The sequence below is a fragment of the Bombus vancouverensis genome, chromosome 8 (genome assembly GCF_051014615.1).
Source record: "Bombus vancouverensis nearcticus chromosome 8, iyBomVanc1_principal, whole genome shotgun sequence".
Lineage (NCBI taxonomy): Eukaryota > Metazoa > Arthropoda > Insecta > Hymenoptera > Apidae > Bombus > Bombus vancouverensis.
Genome location: NC_134918.1, coordinates 9,911,390 through 9,926,152, shown reverse-complemented (window position 1 = coordinate 9,926,152; position 14,763 = coordinate 9,911,390). Strand labels below are relative to the sequence as shown.

Below are 14,763 nucleotides of genomic sequence, written 5' to 3'. Positions count from 1 at the left end.
TTAACGTTGGCTATAATCAATGGGCACCCTCACTTTCCTAACGAAAAGTGTGAACAACGAATCCGCGTTCTTCGTTCAGAAAGCACACCCACACTGAGATTTCCTCTCGTGGCGGCACACGAGACCGCAAATCTCACCACTCGAAACCAACTAGTGTCGGACGACGGCAGCGCAGTGGTTAGCGCCATAGAGTACAAACGTTCGGATTCAATCCCGGTTCAAATCCCGGCGCCTCGTACTTTTCCAAAGTCCGATTTTTCTTCCACGACATCTAAATAAGAAGAAAATACAGCAGTACTACACCCCGGCAAGCGACATCTACAGCCAGCAGCCTACAATTATCACGGATATATGAAGGAAGACGGAGAAAAAGAAGAAAAGAAGTGTGTTTCGTCCAGAGCCTGCTAGTGGACTCATCAGTAAGGCTTACCTAACAGGCTCATGCCTTAGACACAATGGAAGGAGGGAAGAAGGTTTATTTATATACATGGCAGGAACATTGCAAACGGATTCCTCCCTCCCACACCATCGCCAACGGCGGGACACTGTATCCAAGGCCGGTCGGATCTGCTACCCTCTCCTGCGACGTTTCCCAGTGGAGCGGCCTCCCAATCCGGATCAGAGGGGGATGATATTTAATAATACTGACTTACGTGTAAAGATGTCACACGTCTCTTAACCTAAATCGGCTAGTAAGGTTCGCGGACACCCAGTGTGTCGTCATACACAGCCGGTGAAACGGCGAGTACCTTACTGGTATCTTACTTGCAGCTATACCCTGTAAAGTTCAGTATTAGCGGACCCCCTTATGTCTAAAGGTTTATACCGCCTGTCCCTTTCAAGGTTTTTTGGAAGCGATTTTCATCAGCTTCATTGTTTGATTCGTCGCACTTGCGCCAAAGACCGCCCATGGGTAGTCCTCCATCGCGAAACTCCTCCTTTTTCTTTGTCAGTCCATCTTGCCCGTATGACTCAAGCAGAGGGGGGATGGATGAAGTAGAGTAGTCAAATAAAGGAAATGGAGAAGAGAAGAAGTAGTGTTTCGTCCGAGATCTGCTAGTTGGGACTCTTCAGTAAGGCTTACCTAGCAGACCTTTACCTTAGACACTGGGATAGAAAAACTTGTGTTAGAAGTTATATTTATTGAAACAAACAGTGTCAATGTGACCACTAGTGAGAAAGCATTAATATCGCCTAGCCCTATGTTGATATCGATGGCCCTCTGGTGACAAGTGTAAGTCGTGTATTCTACGAACGTGTAATTTAAACTAAACCATTGTGATGAGTTATAAATAGATTGTACATTTATAGTAAATGTAAAGTGTAGAAATACACAGATTGCATCGAATATAATGTGCAAAGATATTGGAAATAAGGTTTTTTTTTATATTGTTAAGGATTAACGTAATAAATGAGTTATGATACTTAATTGTATTGAATGAAGGAAAGTTTTATTCAAGTTCAATTTCCATAATTGTATTTCTGTAATAGTGTTAAATAAAGCTACGAATTTATATAAACATCCACGGTCTAATCATAATAGAGAATCTGATATAAACAAAATTAGAAGAGTATGAAACGGAATATCGGCAGTTAGTGAATTCCTGTTTACATATCGTTAACGCCATATATGTTTCAAAGGAAAAAACAAAAGAAAGAAATGCACACTGTAATGTTTCTGGCCTGATGTTTTCTTCCTTTTTCCATATTTTTCACGTACGCAGCATCGTGATGAATCGAACTGTTGAATCTCGGTGACAAATAACAGGAATTACGTGCTGGATGCTAGAGGACCTCTATTTGCGCGTTCAATTGCTCGCGTTAGAATTTCATGGTTCGTACATCCTATACATCCAATAAATTTTGGAATATTATATATTGAGGAGCTACATTGAAGATTATTGTAACGTAAAATTGACACTTGGATTGTAAGAGAAAAGAAGGCTGAGTCGTAACCCAACTATTAATTTTCTTTTATCGAACTTTATTATAAATTTAGCACTTACAAGAACAGAATGACACTGAACCGGAGAGAAAGGAGCTGAACAAGAACAGAAACTAGAACAAGAACTGCCCGAGCTGGCTGAAGTCTCGGCTTATATGCCTTTTGGTTTGAGGATGCTGAGGGGCTTGGTGTAGGTTATGATGTGGAAAAGTGTTCGAACGTCGGAGCTCGATGTCTTATTTCTGTTGTAGGTTGAGATGCGATTGATGTCACATTATCATGGTCATGTGATTGGAATAAAAGGACCTGAATTTTGTGTAAGATAGAATATCGTGGTTTATACGATCTTAACATTGTTCCTTTGAGTGATTGTGGAATGGTAACTATTAAGTTAGACAACGACACAGGCATTTCCTCTGACGTAAAAAATCTGATAATGGTAAATCATAACTTAGAATATTCTGATTAGTTGCGTCCTAAGATATTTGCTCGATTCCGGGAACGTGGCAACGAAGGGAATTCCATTTGTAGGAAAATACGGAGCATCCGTGGCTAGAATATGGCAAAGAAGAGATTGATTCCCGAAAAAAGAGTAACGATGTGTCAGTCTCTCTCTCGAATGCGTATATATTATATACAGAGAGGTACGACATACTGTTAACGTATGATAGCGCGAGCGTGAAGTATCACTGTTGGAGCATTGCGAAATTTTCGTAAAAATGGGCATCGTTGAGTGGCATCTCTTAGTTAACCATCAAGCGTACAAGTAGAAGATTCTTAAGATTTACGTGATTGATTTCTGATAATTCGGTGCCTACAAATCAATGACTTTTAAGATGAATTATAGTTGCACACGCAAACACGAGCAGATTTCACCGCAAAGGTTACTTTTATGTAATGTTGTACGCGCGAAAGTATTCATTTCTGTTACCACGCTATTGCTGTTTTGTAAATTTTAGTAGCACAACTATCGGTAATGTGCGATAAAACATGCTATATAATAGATAATTGTAAGTGAAATGACAAGGCGATGGTATAAATAGGTACTTCGACGAAAGTTGGTACAAGTATATCCACGATTCTCAGGAGTGGTGAGGTAAGTAGGAACGAAATATACAATAAGAATTGAATTTATATAGAGTATTTTGTTATAAATCTTCCTATGTACCTATAGAAACGTGTTTAATATTTACGAGTATCCAGATTTTTCTATTAAAAGTTATCTGAAATTAATGATTTTCCTGATTTGTACCTTTCTCCTAAGTTTCTTGTAGTCGTCTTACTAACTCAACAGAAATCAACGTTAATTTTACAAAAAGAGCTATGGAGCTTTTTAGCGATTTGCACAAATGAAAATTTTGAAGCTTGTCACTGCGACGAGTTTGATCGTTCTAGTGTTATACTAAACAATTTTCAAACATGAAATTACACAGAAACGTATGTCGATGATGTTTGTCATTCCTACGATCTATTTCACATGATCGTGCTTCCTGTCTAATGCAAATTCAATTTATAATACGAACTCGGTTTCCTTTATTGTTGTCAGTCTTTCTAAATCGCCACAGTTTTTCGCTCTTTGTTGCAAAACATTGAATCATAGTGTGAACCAAGTTTCTTTTATTAGATTCATTCATTGTTATCAGTCCTGCGTCTTTTCGATTCGTCACTTTTTTATTTTAGGACGATGACTGGCTTCAATATACTGTTCGCATGTTTGGCGTTAACCTTTTGAGTGCTGGATACTCCCGGCGAAAGCAATCCGCGTGGACGGCACGCGCTTAGCGGTTGCGATGATTGAAGACGGTATACCTTTTTTGCTAATGTGAATTGTGTTAATTGAATACGCATGGCGAAACTAAGTTATAATTGTAATTCCTGTACACCAAATGAAATAAAACTAGAAAGTTATTTTCGAACATTACTTATTCTATTAAAAACATTAAAATGTAAAACATATTTAAACTTGAAATTGTGTTAATAAATCTAAATATTCGAGTCCAATGAATATAACAAAAAAGTATGGAAAGTTCTTTACGTATATTTTAAACAAAGAAATATTTAGTTTTAAATCACATGCGTATTATATCTACACCAGATTCATTTCACAAAATAAAAACTTTTATGTATATTGATAAAATTAAAATTGTTTAATTATTTTTGTTTGGACATGTATAATTTTCTGTGCTGGGCTGGGTTAAATGCGCAGTAGAGATACTTGTATGCGGGTATCGGTGTGTGGAGGTATGTGTGTGCGCGGCGTTTCGAAAACAGATGAATGTAAACTATTCAGTGGGTTATAGGTCGAGTATAGGAGAAAGTGCCGAGACGCGAGCAAGTGTGTATCCATGAATATATAAGAAATCGTCCATGAAATAAGTATATAACTATTCTAATATTAATTCCAAGTGTAAATTTAGTGTTCCTGTAACATTATTTCGGCTTCAAAGATCCACAATTCTCAACAATTTTCTAAAAACTTTGAGCAATTCAAATCCACTAAAATTAGAAGTTCATTTGGGTGTGGTAAGTCTCAAAACAATCGATACATAAACCAACATCGCATTTTCTGCATTCATATCGCGTATCACTTCGTTTTTTATGTTTCGCGCAAACAACGCATTTTCTTCGTGCTAATTGTGCCTTGTCCGTTTGATTTGAACATTTTGATAGAAAATGTCTCTCTGTTAAACGAAACGGTATATCTTTCGAATCTTTTTTACCGCCTCCCACTACGCTTCTACTTTGTGGATATTTCCGTAAAGTGTCTTTTACCAGCGCCGAATGAAATTCATTAAATTTTTGTTTCGTACCAGTAGAATTTTTATATAGGATATATGCATTGTATATTGCTAAATCTAGCAAACGGAAAAAAAGTTTCTTATACCATTTTATGGTTTTCCTTGTAGAATTAAGTGTACTTAAAACCATATCAACTTTGTCTACAGCACCCATGTAAGAGTTATAATCTGCAATACACGATGGTTTGGTCTTCTTTAACCCTGTTCGATAGTTTCGTTTTTCCGTTTCAATCAACCTAGCTGCGTGTACAGTAGATAGCATCCAGACATCCTTCTGGTCACGCCATTTCATCGCCAATAAATTATTCGTAGATCGGTAACAAATTTCACCTTTCTTCAAGCTTTCTTCCATACGGGGCATTTCGCTCCTATTTTTGCGAACAGTTCCGAATGCATTGGTTTTGTGCTCGTGTAACAAAGTATATAAACGTGGGCTTGTATACCAATTGTCCGTAATTAACGTATGACCCTTCTCAAAGTAAGGTTGAAGGAGCGTCATAACAACGTTTCCAGAAATCCCAATGGTCGAAGTACTTTGACTTATTTCTGTCTTTTTTCCAGTATAAATGATAAAATCCAATACGTAATTAGTTCTACAGTCGCAAAGAACAAATATCTTGATACCAAACCTGCTTCTCTTAGAAGGTATAAACTGCTTGAAATAACATCTGCCTTTATATAGTACGAGGCTTTCGTCGATGCATAGATTTTCATATGGTGTAAATGACTGTGAAAAGGATTTCTTCAGTTTGTCGACTACTGGTCGTATTTTTATTATCGGGTCATCGTTTATTACGTTATGATCATTGAAGTTTAACATATGTAATAATAACATGTACCTGTCTCGTGCTATTATTTTCCGGAATATACTGGTTTTCAGCATTTCATCGGTGGACCAATACTCCCTCAAAGAGAGTTTCCTTACCCGCGACATTAGCATTGTAGTACAGAAAAATCCATACATTTCGCAGACTGAGGCATTCTGCCAATTGTTCAAACGCGAATTCGTTTTACATGCTATATGATCTTTTACATACTTGAAGTAGTTGTTCGTCTGTTCGGTAATTTGAGAGACCAATTCCTCCGAGAAGAAAATTTGGAAAGCATCAAAAGGTGTTGACTGTGCGTTCAAATGCACTTTTACTCCGGAATTTCCATCGTCAAAGATATGTAATATGGGCGTCAAATTCTTCTTCGTCCACAAGAACATTTCCGTCCGTTTACAGTTTTCGATATTTTGAGTTAAATGCGGATCTTCCTCCTCCGAAGACGTACTCAATGTTCTACACCATTTTCTATTTTTATTTCTACGTGTACCTAATCCATTATTTATATAGTTTTCCACATCTTCTTCGGAGTCCGATGAATTGTAATTTTCATTTATTTCACTATCGTCTCTTGTAGTATATTCTTCAAGGTTATTCGACATTTTTTAATATATTAAAGATAAAAAGTAATACAATGATTTATATAAACGTTAAGGAGGTTGAAAATATTGATAAACACATATATGGGTCCTTAGTCCACACAGATAGACTCTCGCTGGACTCGTATATGCGTCCATAGCACTCAAAGGGTTAATTGTCCTGCATTCATCGGTTCAAGCGGGGCGCACTAAAGGTTTGCACTTTAAGTTGTCTTTTTCCATACTACAGATTGCAGTACGATCTCGTCACACAGCCTTTATCAGTGAAAAAAGCGAAGCCACGCGTGACCACATAAAATTGAAAGGAACACGTTTGATTTTTTATTTTCGAGATGGTCACGAAGTTAATGGTCACGAAGTCAATGGGAAAATTCCACCTAAGTATTCGCCTCTTCACCGGTTTTGTTTGTGAAAAATGCTTCGTTAACTTCGCGAATATTCCAACGACTCGCTTCACGTAGAAAACAAACGTGATAACCAGGATAATCGTGAAACAACCAGCGAAGACGAATTAATTCATCACTCTACTGTCAATTCTCTAAATATAATAACTTCTTTCACTATAAATGTTTTATAGCAACCTCGGATGTGCCCTTGCGTCCACCACACTGTGGTTTCAGCAACGTAACGCATACTAGGGTGGTTGGTGGTAGACCAGCTAAACTTGGTACGTCAACGCCGTTAGCCGCGCTGGAAACACTCGTTCCCGGCCTATCACGAAAATTAAGCAGCAGCGGTCACGGAGCGGTCTAGGATGGGTGACCGCTCCGTGAGGCGTTGACGAAGAGGAAGGAGGCGCACCGAAGCCATTTTTCTGGGACTATCCAAGGAGCACGAGGCAGGCAGAAGCCCCCGGGACACAGGACTACCCTGGGAAACACGGATGGATCTGATATTTCTTATAGTCGGGTGGCGGCTGGCCGGTGCCCGCGACACTAGCCAGTTCGCCGATCCGGTGCGGAAATTTTGGAGAAGTTGGTGGCCCCCACGGAGTCCTGTGAGCAATCCCGACGGATCTGATATTCTCTCATAGACGGATGGCAGCTGGCGGTGTCCGCGGCAGCTGCCAGTGCGCCGATCCGGTGCGGAGAATTTCGGAGAAGTTAGTGGGCCCCACGCGCCTGTCAGGACCACTCACCACGTCGAACCAGGAAGAGGCGTCAGGGGACGGGGTCCCCAGGATGACGCAGCTGGAGCGAGGCGCTAGGGGGCGTGGTCCCCCCCAGCGGTCCAAGAAGAGCAGGACGCCTCCCTTCGACAAAGAAGGAGAGATAGACGCCCGGGGGCAACCGGTAGTAATTCGGGAGAGATCCCGGGTGCATCTCGACTCAGGCATCAGGACAGGCCACCGTGGAGGTTTTAGCCGGTACGAATTCGGCACTACCCAGCGCCCTCTCCCCGGAGGGCGCGGGGTGCCTCTGAAGGTTTCCTCCACGAAAAAAAAAAGCTAAACTTGGTACGTTCTATCTATTCCTTTCCGATCAATAATAAGCGATATAATATGAAGGTTGAAATTGAAAGGCACTAAACAGCACATCAAAGTACGTTTCAATTAATTTAAATAATAATACAGCGGTTTCATTGGTAGTAACTTTGTTTATTAACTTGAATTATTTCCTCCTTTTAGTTCATGTTAGAAAGAGTATGTTTTTACTTGAAATTAAAAATCGACATACGAGTAATGATACGGATGGCGATGAAAAAGTGTTCGGGAAGAAATTACATATTCGAACTTTAGAGTTCAGTATATTTAAAGTGGAAATTGTATAGAATTAACTAATAAGTGTTGTTCCATTGAAGTCAAAATTCAATTTCTCTCTTAATCAAATTTCTATTTGAGAGTCTGCATCATCGAATGTCCAATGGATAACAATAATTTCTAACTCATCACGCGAGAAAAAATTATGTATGTTCACAACTATGTCTATTGCATTTCAGGTGCTTGGCCATGGATGGTTGCATTAGGTTATCCTAATTACACACACCCAGATGCGGGACCAGTATGGGATTGCGGAGGTTCCCTCATATCGGTTAGACATGTTTTGACCGCAGGGCATTGTGCAGATGACGAAGATTTGTACGTGGTTCGTATCGCGGATTTAAATCTAAAACGAGATGATGACGGAGCGCATCCTATTGAAATGGGGCTCGAATCTATACTAATTCATCCTGATTATATTACCGGGCAACCCTTCCATGATATCGCTATTCTTAAATTGGAGAGAGATGTACATTTTCGGGTATGTCGTCAAATATTGTTGAGTTTCTAAAATTTATGCTATGGAGTATTACTACACTATCATTGCTTTTGGTTTCTTATCATTTCTTATCATTTATTTCCTTACTTTTCAGAGTACATACATCCCATTTGTCTCCCCATAGAGGCATCCCTTGAAAATAACAAATTCGAGGGCTATAATCCCTTCGTTGCTGGTTGGGGAGCATTAAACTTTAGTAAGTGATATCAGCTTATGATAAAATGAAATACTTTCATTCTTAAATATCCTTCCCATTTTCTTTGTAGGTGAATCATATACTAACGCATTAATGGAACTGCAACTGCCAGTGGTTACCAACGCCGTATGCGAGAAAGCTTATGAGGATTTTGACATAACTATCACCAATAAAGAAATATGCGCCGGCGGAGACCCTCGAGGTGGAAAGGATGCTTGTGGAGTAATTACATTACAGATTTACTATAAATTATACGGTGTCTGAGGACATGTCAATTCGAATCAACATCAAATCACCGTCTTGAACATAAAAAATAATAGATAAACATAATTTAATAGTTTTGCCCATTTCTCACACATCATTATGGTCTTTAATCTAATTTCCTTCTAATCTTAATTTTTTTCAAAATACATATAATATATACATTTTAAATTGGAATATTTCAATACATAAGTCAATAATAGATTATTACTGTATATAAGTATAATTTCAATACAATTCGATTGAAATATTTCAGTAACTATGATTAAAAATTTAACAATCATTTCAGGCTGACAGCGGAGGACCACTGATGATACCACAGCAATTCACCTACTATCAAATAGGTGTTGTGTCATCTGGTCATGAATGCGGCGTACCTGGTTATCCGGGCATTTACACGAGAGTCACGTCGTACCTCGACGACTTCATTATCCCAGTGTTGCAAAATTATTAGTATCCCATAAATATCATTTTTCGTGCACGAAAAATAAAGTTGGAATGTATTATTGTGGAGATAAGAGGCAGCTCAGATTTATATTGTCTTTTACGTCAAGAATTATAGTCTTAAAATGCTTGAAATGTTACTTTGAAACGACACTAACTTTTTACGTACGCTATATTTGCACGACTTAGATACGTAGAGACGATAAACGAGCATTTATTAAATTTTTACTAATTATATTTAAACTAATTTTGGTAATAGTAAACCAACTTTCTGAGAAGTTCTGTAAATTTTGTTTTGGATGTATTGAGGTGATGTGTCGTGATCGGGTCGGAAGGAAAACTCAGATTCATCGAACGATAAATGTTTATTCACTCTAATGTCAATGAGTACACTTGACGCAGGATTCGCGATTATATTCGGTTCGCGAATGCGCGGTTATAAGATAGAGCTTGGATAGCTACGATTCGAGATGCGCTGCGAGTGCGGACAATGATTGCACGAGATGTCGAGAGCTTAGATAATTATTCGACTCGAACCGTGTAAGTATAACGACCTTGATATGTCGACTCGCGGTAATAGACTGACTTTTTGTCGCGATGCTGCTGCGGAGGAAGACTGCGTTGGGATGTGTCTAAGGATGCGAAGGCGTCGGATTCGTTGAGAAAAGCTTTGGTTCGGAAAGTGAGGAAAATGTACGTTAATGTTTATTGGCTAATTCGTGTTGGTCGTTGGAAAAGGATGCTAGCTGCCCTTGAGAGGGTGTTGCTAGCGGGCAGCATCGTACGTGAGAGATAGCAGATTTCTCGTGTGTCCCCGTGGTAGGTGGTCGACTTCGAGACTGATAAACAAAGACTGTTTGTCTCTTTGGAGGACCTTAGCTAAAATAAATCCTAAGATTTATAGCGTTCCTTAGGCTAGCTGGAAATATTCGGTACGAATGTATCGACATCTGGCAATCATCTTGTCCGCAGGTATAGGGTCTTTGTGTCGTGCGTCACGCGACGTAAACTGTTGGGAAGTTTACTGTCAAGTGCCGCCACAGTACCCCCTTACCAGTGATAACGTTTTATACATTTTTTGATAGATCTTACGTGCTACTTATTTAAAACCTGCCTGGAAATAATCAGGAAAGCGAATTCTCCTGCCCGAGCGCGTGGTATACCGACTTCTTGAGTCGTCTTCGCGTTGCTGTGCCCGCTCGGTGTTTTGCGTAGTTGTGGTTTTAACCGGTATAAACATGTCGTGGGTTCCTGCGCTAGTTTCTAATTGTTGTTGTTCGATGTCGTCAGATACAGTAAAAGCGGGTTTCAACCGATCTAGGGAGACTATTACATTTTTATTATTTATTTTGATGGTAAAAGTCTTTTTTCCACGCTGTATAACCTGGTAAGGTCCGTCGTACGGTGGTTGTAAAGGACCTCCGCTCGCGTCGTGGCGTACAAATACATATGGTGCTGTTTCGAGCTCGCGGAACACGAAGGTTTTCTTCTCGCCGTGTCGCGTAATCGGGTGAGGCCTGATTTTCTCTATTTGCTCTTTTAAACGGTTCGCGAATTCCGTATTGGCCTGTTGCATCGTTGGTGCGAAGAACTCAGTCGGTAATCGTATGCCGGTACCGTAAACCATTTCGGCTGCCGTCGCGTTCAGGTCCTTGAAAGCGGTTCTTATGCCTAATAAAACAATTGGTAGGATTTCTACCCAATTGCTCGTATTGTGACATTTTATTGCTGCCTTTAGTTGTCGGTGTAGGCGCTCTACGATCCCGTTGGACGCGGGGTGATAGGCTGTTGTGCGTAAATGCTTGATGCCAAGCAACCGGCACAGTTCATTGAAGAAGTTTGATTCGAACTGGCGTCCTTGATCGGTCGTTATTTTTAAAGGTACGCCGAACCGAGCTATCCATGTGGAGAGGAGGGCTGAAGCGACGGTTGTTGCCTCCATGTCGGCGATGGGAATGGCTTCGGGCGAACGCGAAAAGCGGTCAATACACGTTGGACAATATCGGTAGCCCTGTGAAAATGGCATCGCGATAATGTCTATGTGTACGTGTTCGAAACGGCCTGCTAATTCTCCGAATGTTCCGACGGGCGAGGATACGTGCCTGGTGACTTTGCATCGTTGATACGGGATACATTGTCGTGCCCAAGTCCGGCAATCTTTATTTATGGATGGCCAAATGAAACGCGACGTCACCAGTTTTTGCGTTGCGCGTATCCCTGGATGGGAAAGTCGGTGGAGCGAATTAAATACATCGCGTCGCAAGGATTTCGGCACGCACGGTCTTACAATGTTGTTTGATACGTCGCAATATATTTCCGCGTCGTGCTCAGGAAAGCGTATCTTCTTTAATCGTAACGCGGTTGTGTTGGAATTTACGATGTCGCGTAGTTCGTTGTCGTTTTCTTGCGCGACGGCGAGAGTTTGGTGATCCACCGACTTCCCTATCGCGTCGATGCGTGACAGAGCGTCGGCTGCGTTGTTGTCTAGGCCCTTTATGTTTCGAATGTCGGTGGTGAATTGTCCTATGTAGTCTAAATGTCGGAATTGTCGCGGCGAACATTTTTCTAATTTTTGTTTGAACGCGAAGGTGAGAGGTTTATATACATATATATATATATAGGTCGATATATATTGTAAAGTTTCTGCCTTCTAAGGCGTGTCGAAAATGTTTGACTGCGGTGTATATTGCGAGTAGTTCGCGATCATACGCGCTATATTTTTACTGAGCGGGGGTCAAAGATTTCGTTGCGAATCCTAGCGGTTGTAATTCGTTATTCGCGCGTTGTTGTAATACTGCCCCTATTGCGTAGTCGGACGCGTCTACCGTGAGACTGATCAGGTAGGAGATCCGCGAGATCTTGTCCGTTACGAATATGCGGCGAGATGCCAAACTGTCGTCGTTTGCCGCTTTTACGGACGGCTGGTCCAGTTTCTCGAATTCCGCGAGTAAGGGAGTGTGCACTTCCTCGCGGTTTCTCGGAACTGTGCGCGATAGTAACGCAGCCCGTCTTGCCGCGGCGGATCGCGAGGGCGCGAACGGCGGCGGAATTGTGAACGCGAGCGTGATTGTGCTCGTGCCCTACGGTGTTCATTGCTTTTTTGCTGGGCTACTAGCGCTCGTATCTCGCTCATAAAGGCGTCGATTCGCGCTAACAGCACGGTGACCGAGTTGATGACGGCTGCCATAGCGTCGCCTAATCCGCTGTCCTGGCCAGGTGGGTGGGTTCTCGTAGGTAGACGGCCTGCGCTGGCCGCGACGATCTGCCCTGATTGCCGGGTGGATTCGTAAATGATATCCGCAATTTGTATGCGGGTTTCCGGGTCTTTGATCTGTACAGAGGCTAGGAAGCTCCGTACGCGCGACGGAAGTCGACTTTCCCAGACGATGAGGATGACATCGTCTGTTAACGAATTGATGGCTTTGCTTCTTAGAACGCGGTAAAATTGAGAGGGCTTCCTGTCCCCCATTTGTTCGTTTTCGATTACATGTCGGAGTCTCTTGGCGTCCGACTCCCCGAATCTCTTCATGAGCTCCTTTTTTACGGACGCGTAACGCCCGGTCGCCGGTGAGGCGTCCAATACGTCTCGAATTAATCTCAGGTGCGACTTGTCGAGATTCGCAATGACGGTCTGGTATTTTTTTTGGTCACACGTGATCCGGAAAGTTTTGAACTGCAATTCCAGCATCTTGAACCACAAGTCAACATCGTCAGGCCAGAACGGTGGCACGCGGAAAGGAGCGTTTATCGGGCGTTTATCGTTGTCCCTGCCGGCCGTCGTACGTTTGGAATGGGCGTTAGTGGTCATTTCGAACTGATTTAGATTAACGGTGTTACGTTTCTCGAGTACTATCACGGTCACCTCTTTGACTGATAACCACGTCGGGGTTACCACTTTGAGGGGATATGTCGTGATAGGGTCGGAAGGAAAACTCAGATTTACTGAACGACAAATGTTTATTCACTCTAATGTCAATGAGTACACTTGATGCAGGATTCGCGATTGTATTCGGTTCGCGAAGTCGCGGTTATAAGATAGAGCGTGGATAGCTACGATTCGAGATACGCTGCGAGTGCGGACAATGATCGCATGAGATGTCGAGAGCTTAGATAGTTATTCGGCTCGAACCGTGTAAGTACAACGATCGTGATATGTCGACTCTCGGTAATAGACTGACTTCTTGTCGCGATGCTGTTGCGGAGGAAGACTCGTTGGGATGTGTCTAGGGATGCGAAGGCATCGGATTCGTTGAGAAAAATTTTGGTTCGGAAAGTGAGGGAAATGTACGTTAATGTTTATTGGCTAATTCGTGTTGGTCGTTGGAAAAGGATGCTAGGTGGGAGAAGGGGGGCTCGAACCGTGTAAGTATAACGATCGTGATATGTCGACTCGCGGTAGTAGACTGACTTTTTGTCGCGTTGCTGCTGCGGGGGAAGACTCGTTGGGATGTGTCTAGGGATGCGAAGGCATCGGATTCGTTGAGAAAAGCTTTGCTTCGGAAAGTGAGGGAAATGTACGTTAATGTTTATTGGCTAATTCGTGTTGGTCGTTGGAAAAGGATGCTAGCTGCCCTTTAGAGGGTGTTGCCAGCGGGCAGCATCCTACGAGAGAGATAGCAGATTTCTCGTGTGTCCCCGTGGTAGGTGGTCGACTTCGAGACTGATAAACCAAGACTGTTTGTCTCTTTGGAGGACCTTAGCTAAAATAAATACTAAGATTTATAGCGGTCCTTAGGCTAGCTGGAAATATTCGGTACGAATGTATCGACATCTGGCAATTATCTTGTCCGCAGGTATAGGGTCTTTGTGTCGTGCGTCACGCGACGTAAACTGTTGGGAAGTTTACTGTCAAGTGCCGCCACAGTATCAAGAGAATAATTAAATATTCCACTTAGATCGTATACTTCTTGTATGTACATACAAAATTTTCCCGCTAATCTAAAACACTTCATAAGATAGAGAGCTTCTGGAAATTCGGACACAGAGAGTGCATAAAATACAAGATAAGTCTCGTGTCTTTCAAAATTATTTTTTATTCGCTAAAAACGTCCTGTGTACTCATGCAATCACATGCAACCTCGAAACTTCACTTATTTTTTATCACTTTCCAATTCAATACACTGTTTCTGCATTTTTGACTATATGTAAGAGAAATTTCCATTCAGCCAAAGGTATACTTACAGATTACAGATTCCTATACGACTCAGTAAAAATTTATCCGCACTCCAGATAGTTAAAACTTCTGTCGACCGTATTGACCCATCTGCACTCTTCGTATGACGTCATTATCTGTTCAGTGCTGCTGTGTAGGTTTCATTGTGTTACGTCGATTCGTTTGTGACCGTTGCGCGAGTAATGGCGCTTTGCAATGGTGATTTGCAGGAAAACAATGCAGGATGCTGTGATTCGTTTCTTGTGGTCGGAGGCTATGTTTG

General features: G+C 41.6%; 2 protein-coding genes across 2 annotated transcripts; both read left to right on the top strand.

The window, feature by feature from the left end:
• The first annotated feature begins 2,903 nt into the window (after nt 1–2,903).
• On the top strand, nt 2,904–7,877 carry LOC143303031 (venom serine protease Bi-VSP-like). Its single transcript, XM_076620765.1, has 3 exons — nt 2,904–3,041; nt 3,626–3,748; nt 6,747–7,877. The coding sequence occupies exons 2-3, from the start codon at nt 3,736–3,738 to the stop codon at nt 6,920–6,922; spliced, it is 189 nt and encodes a 62-aa protein (XP_076476880.1). The 5' UTR covers nt 2,904–3,041; nt 3,626–3,735; the 3' UTR covers nt 6,923–7,877.
• A 100-nt stretch (nt 7,878–7,977) lies between these two features.
• LOC117162669 (venom protease-like) lies at nt 7,978–9,402 on the top strand. Its single transcript, XM_033344490.2, has 4 exons — nt 7,978–8,401; nt 8,513–8,623; nt 8,694–8,845; nt 9,174–9,402. Exons 1-4 carry the CDS (start codon nt 8,074–8,076, stop codon nt 9,336–9,338), a joined length of 756 nt encoding a protein of 251 aa, XP_033200381.2. The 5' UTR covers nt 7,978–8,073; the 3' UTR covers nt 9,339–9,402.
• The last annotated feature ends 5,361 nt before the right edge of the window (nt 9,403–14,763 follow it).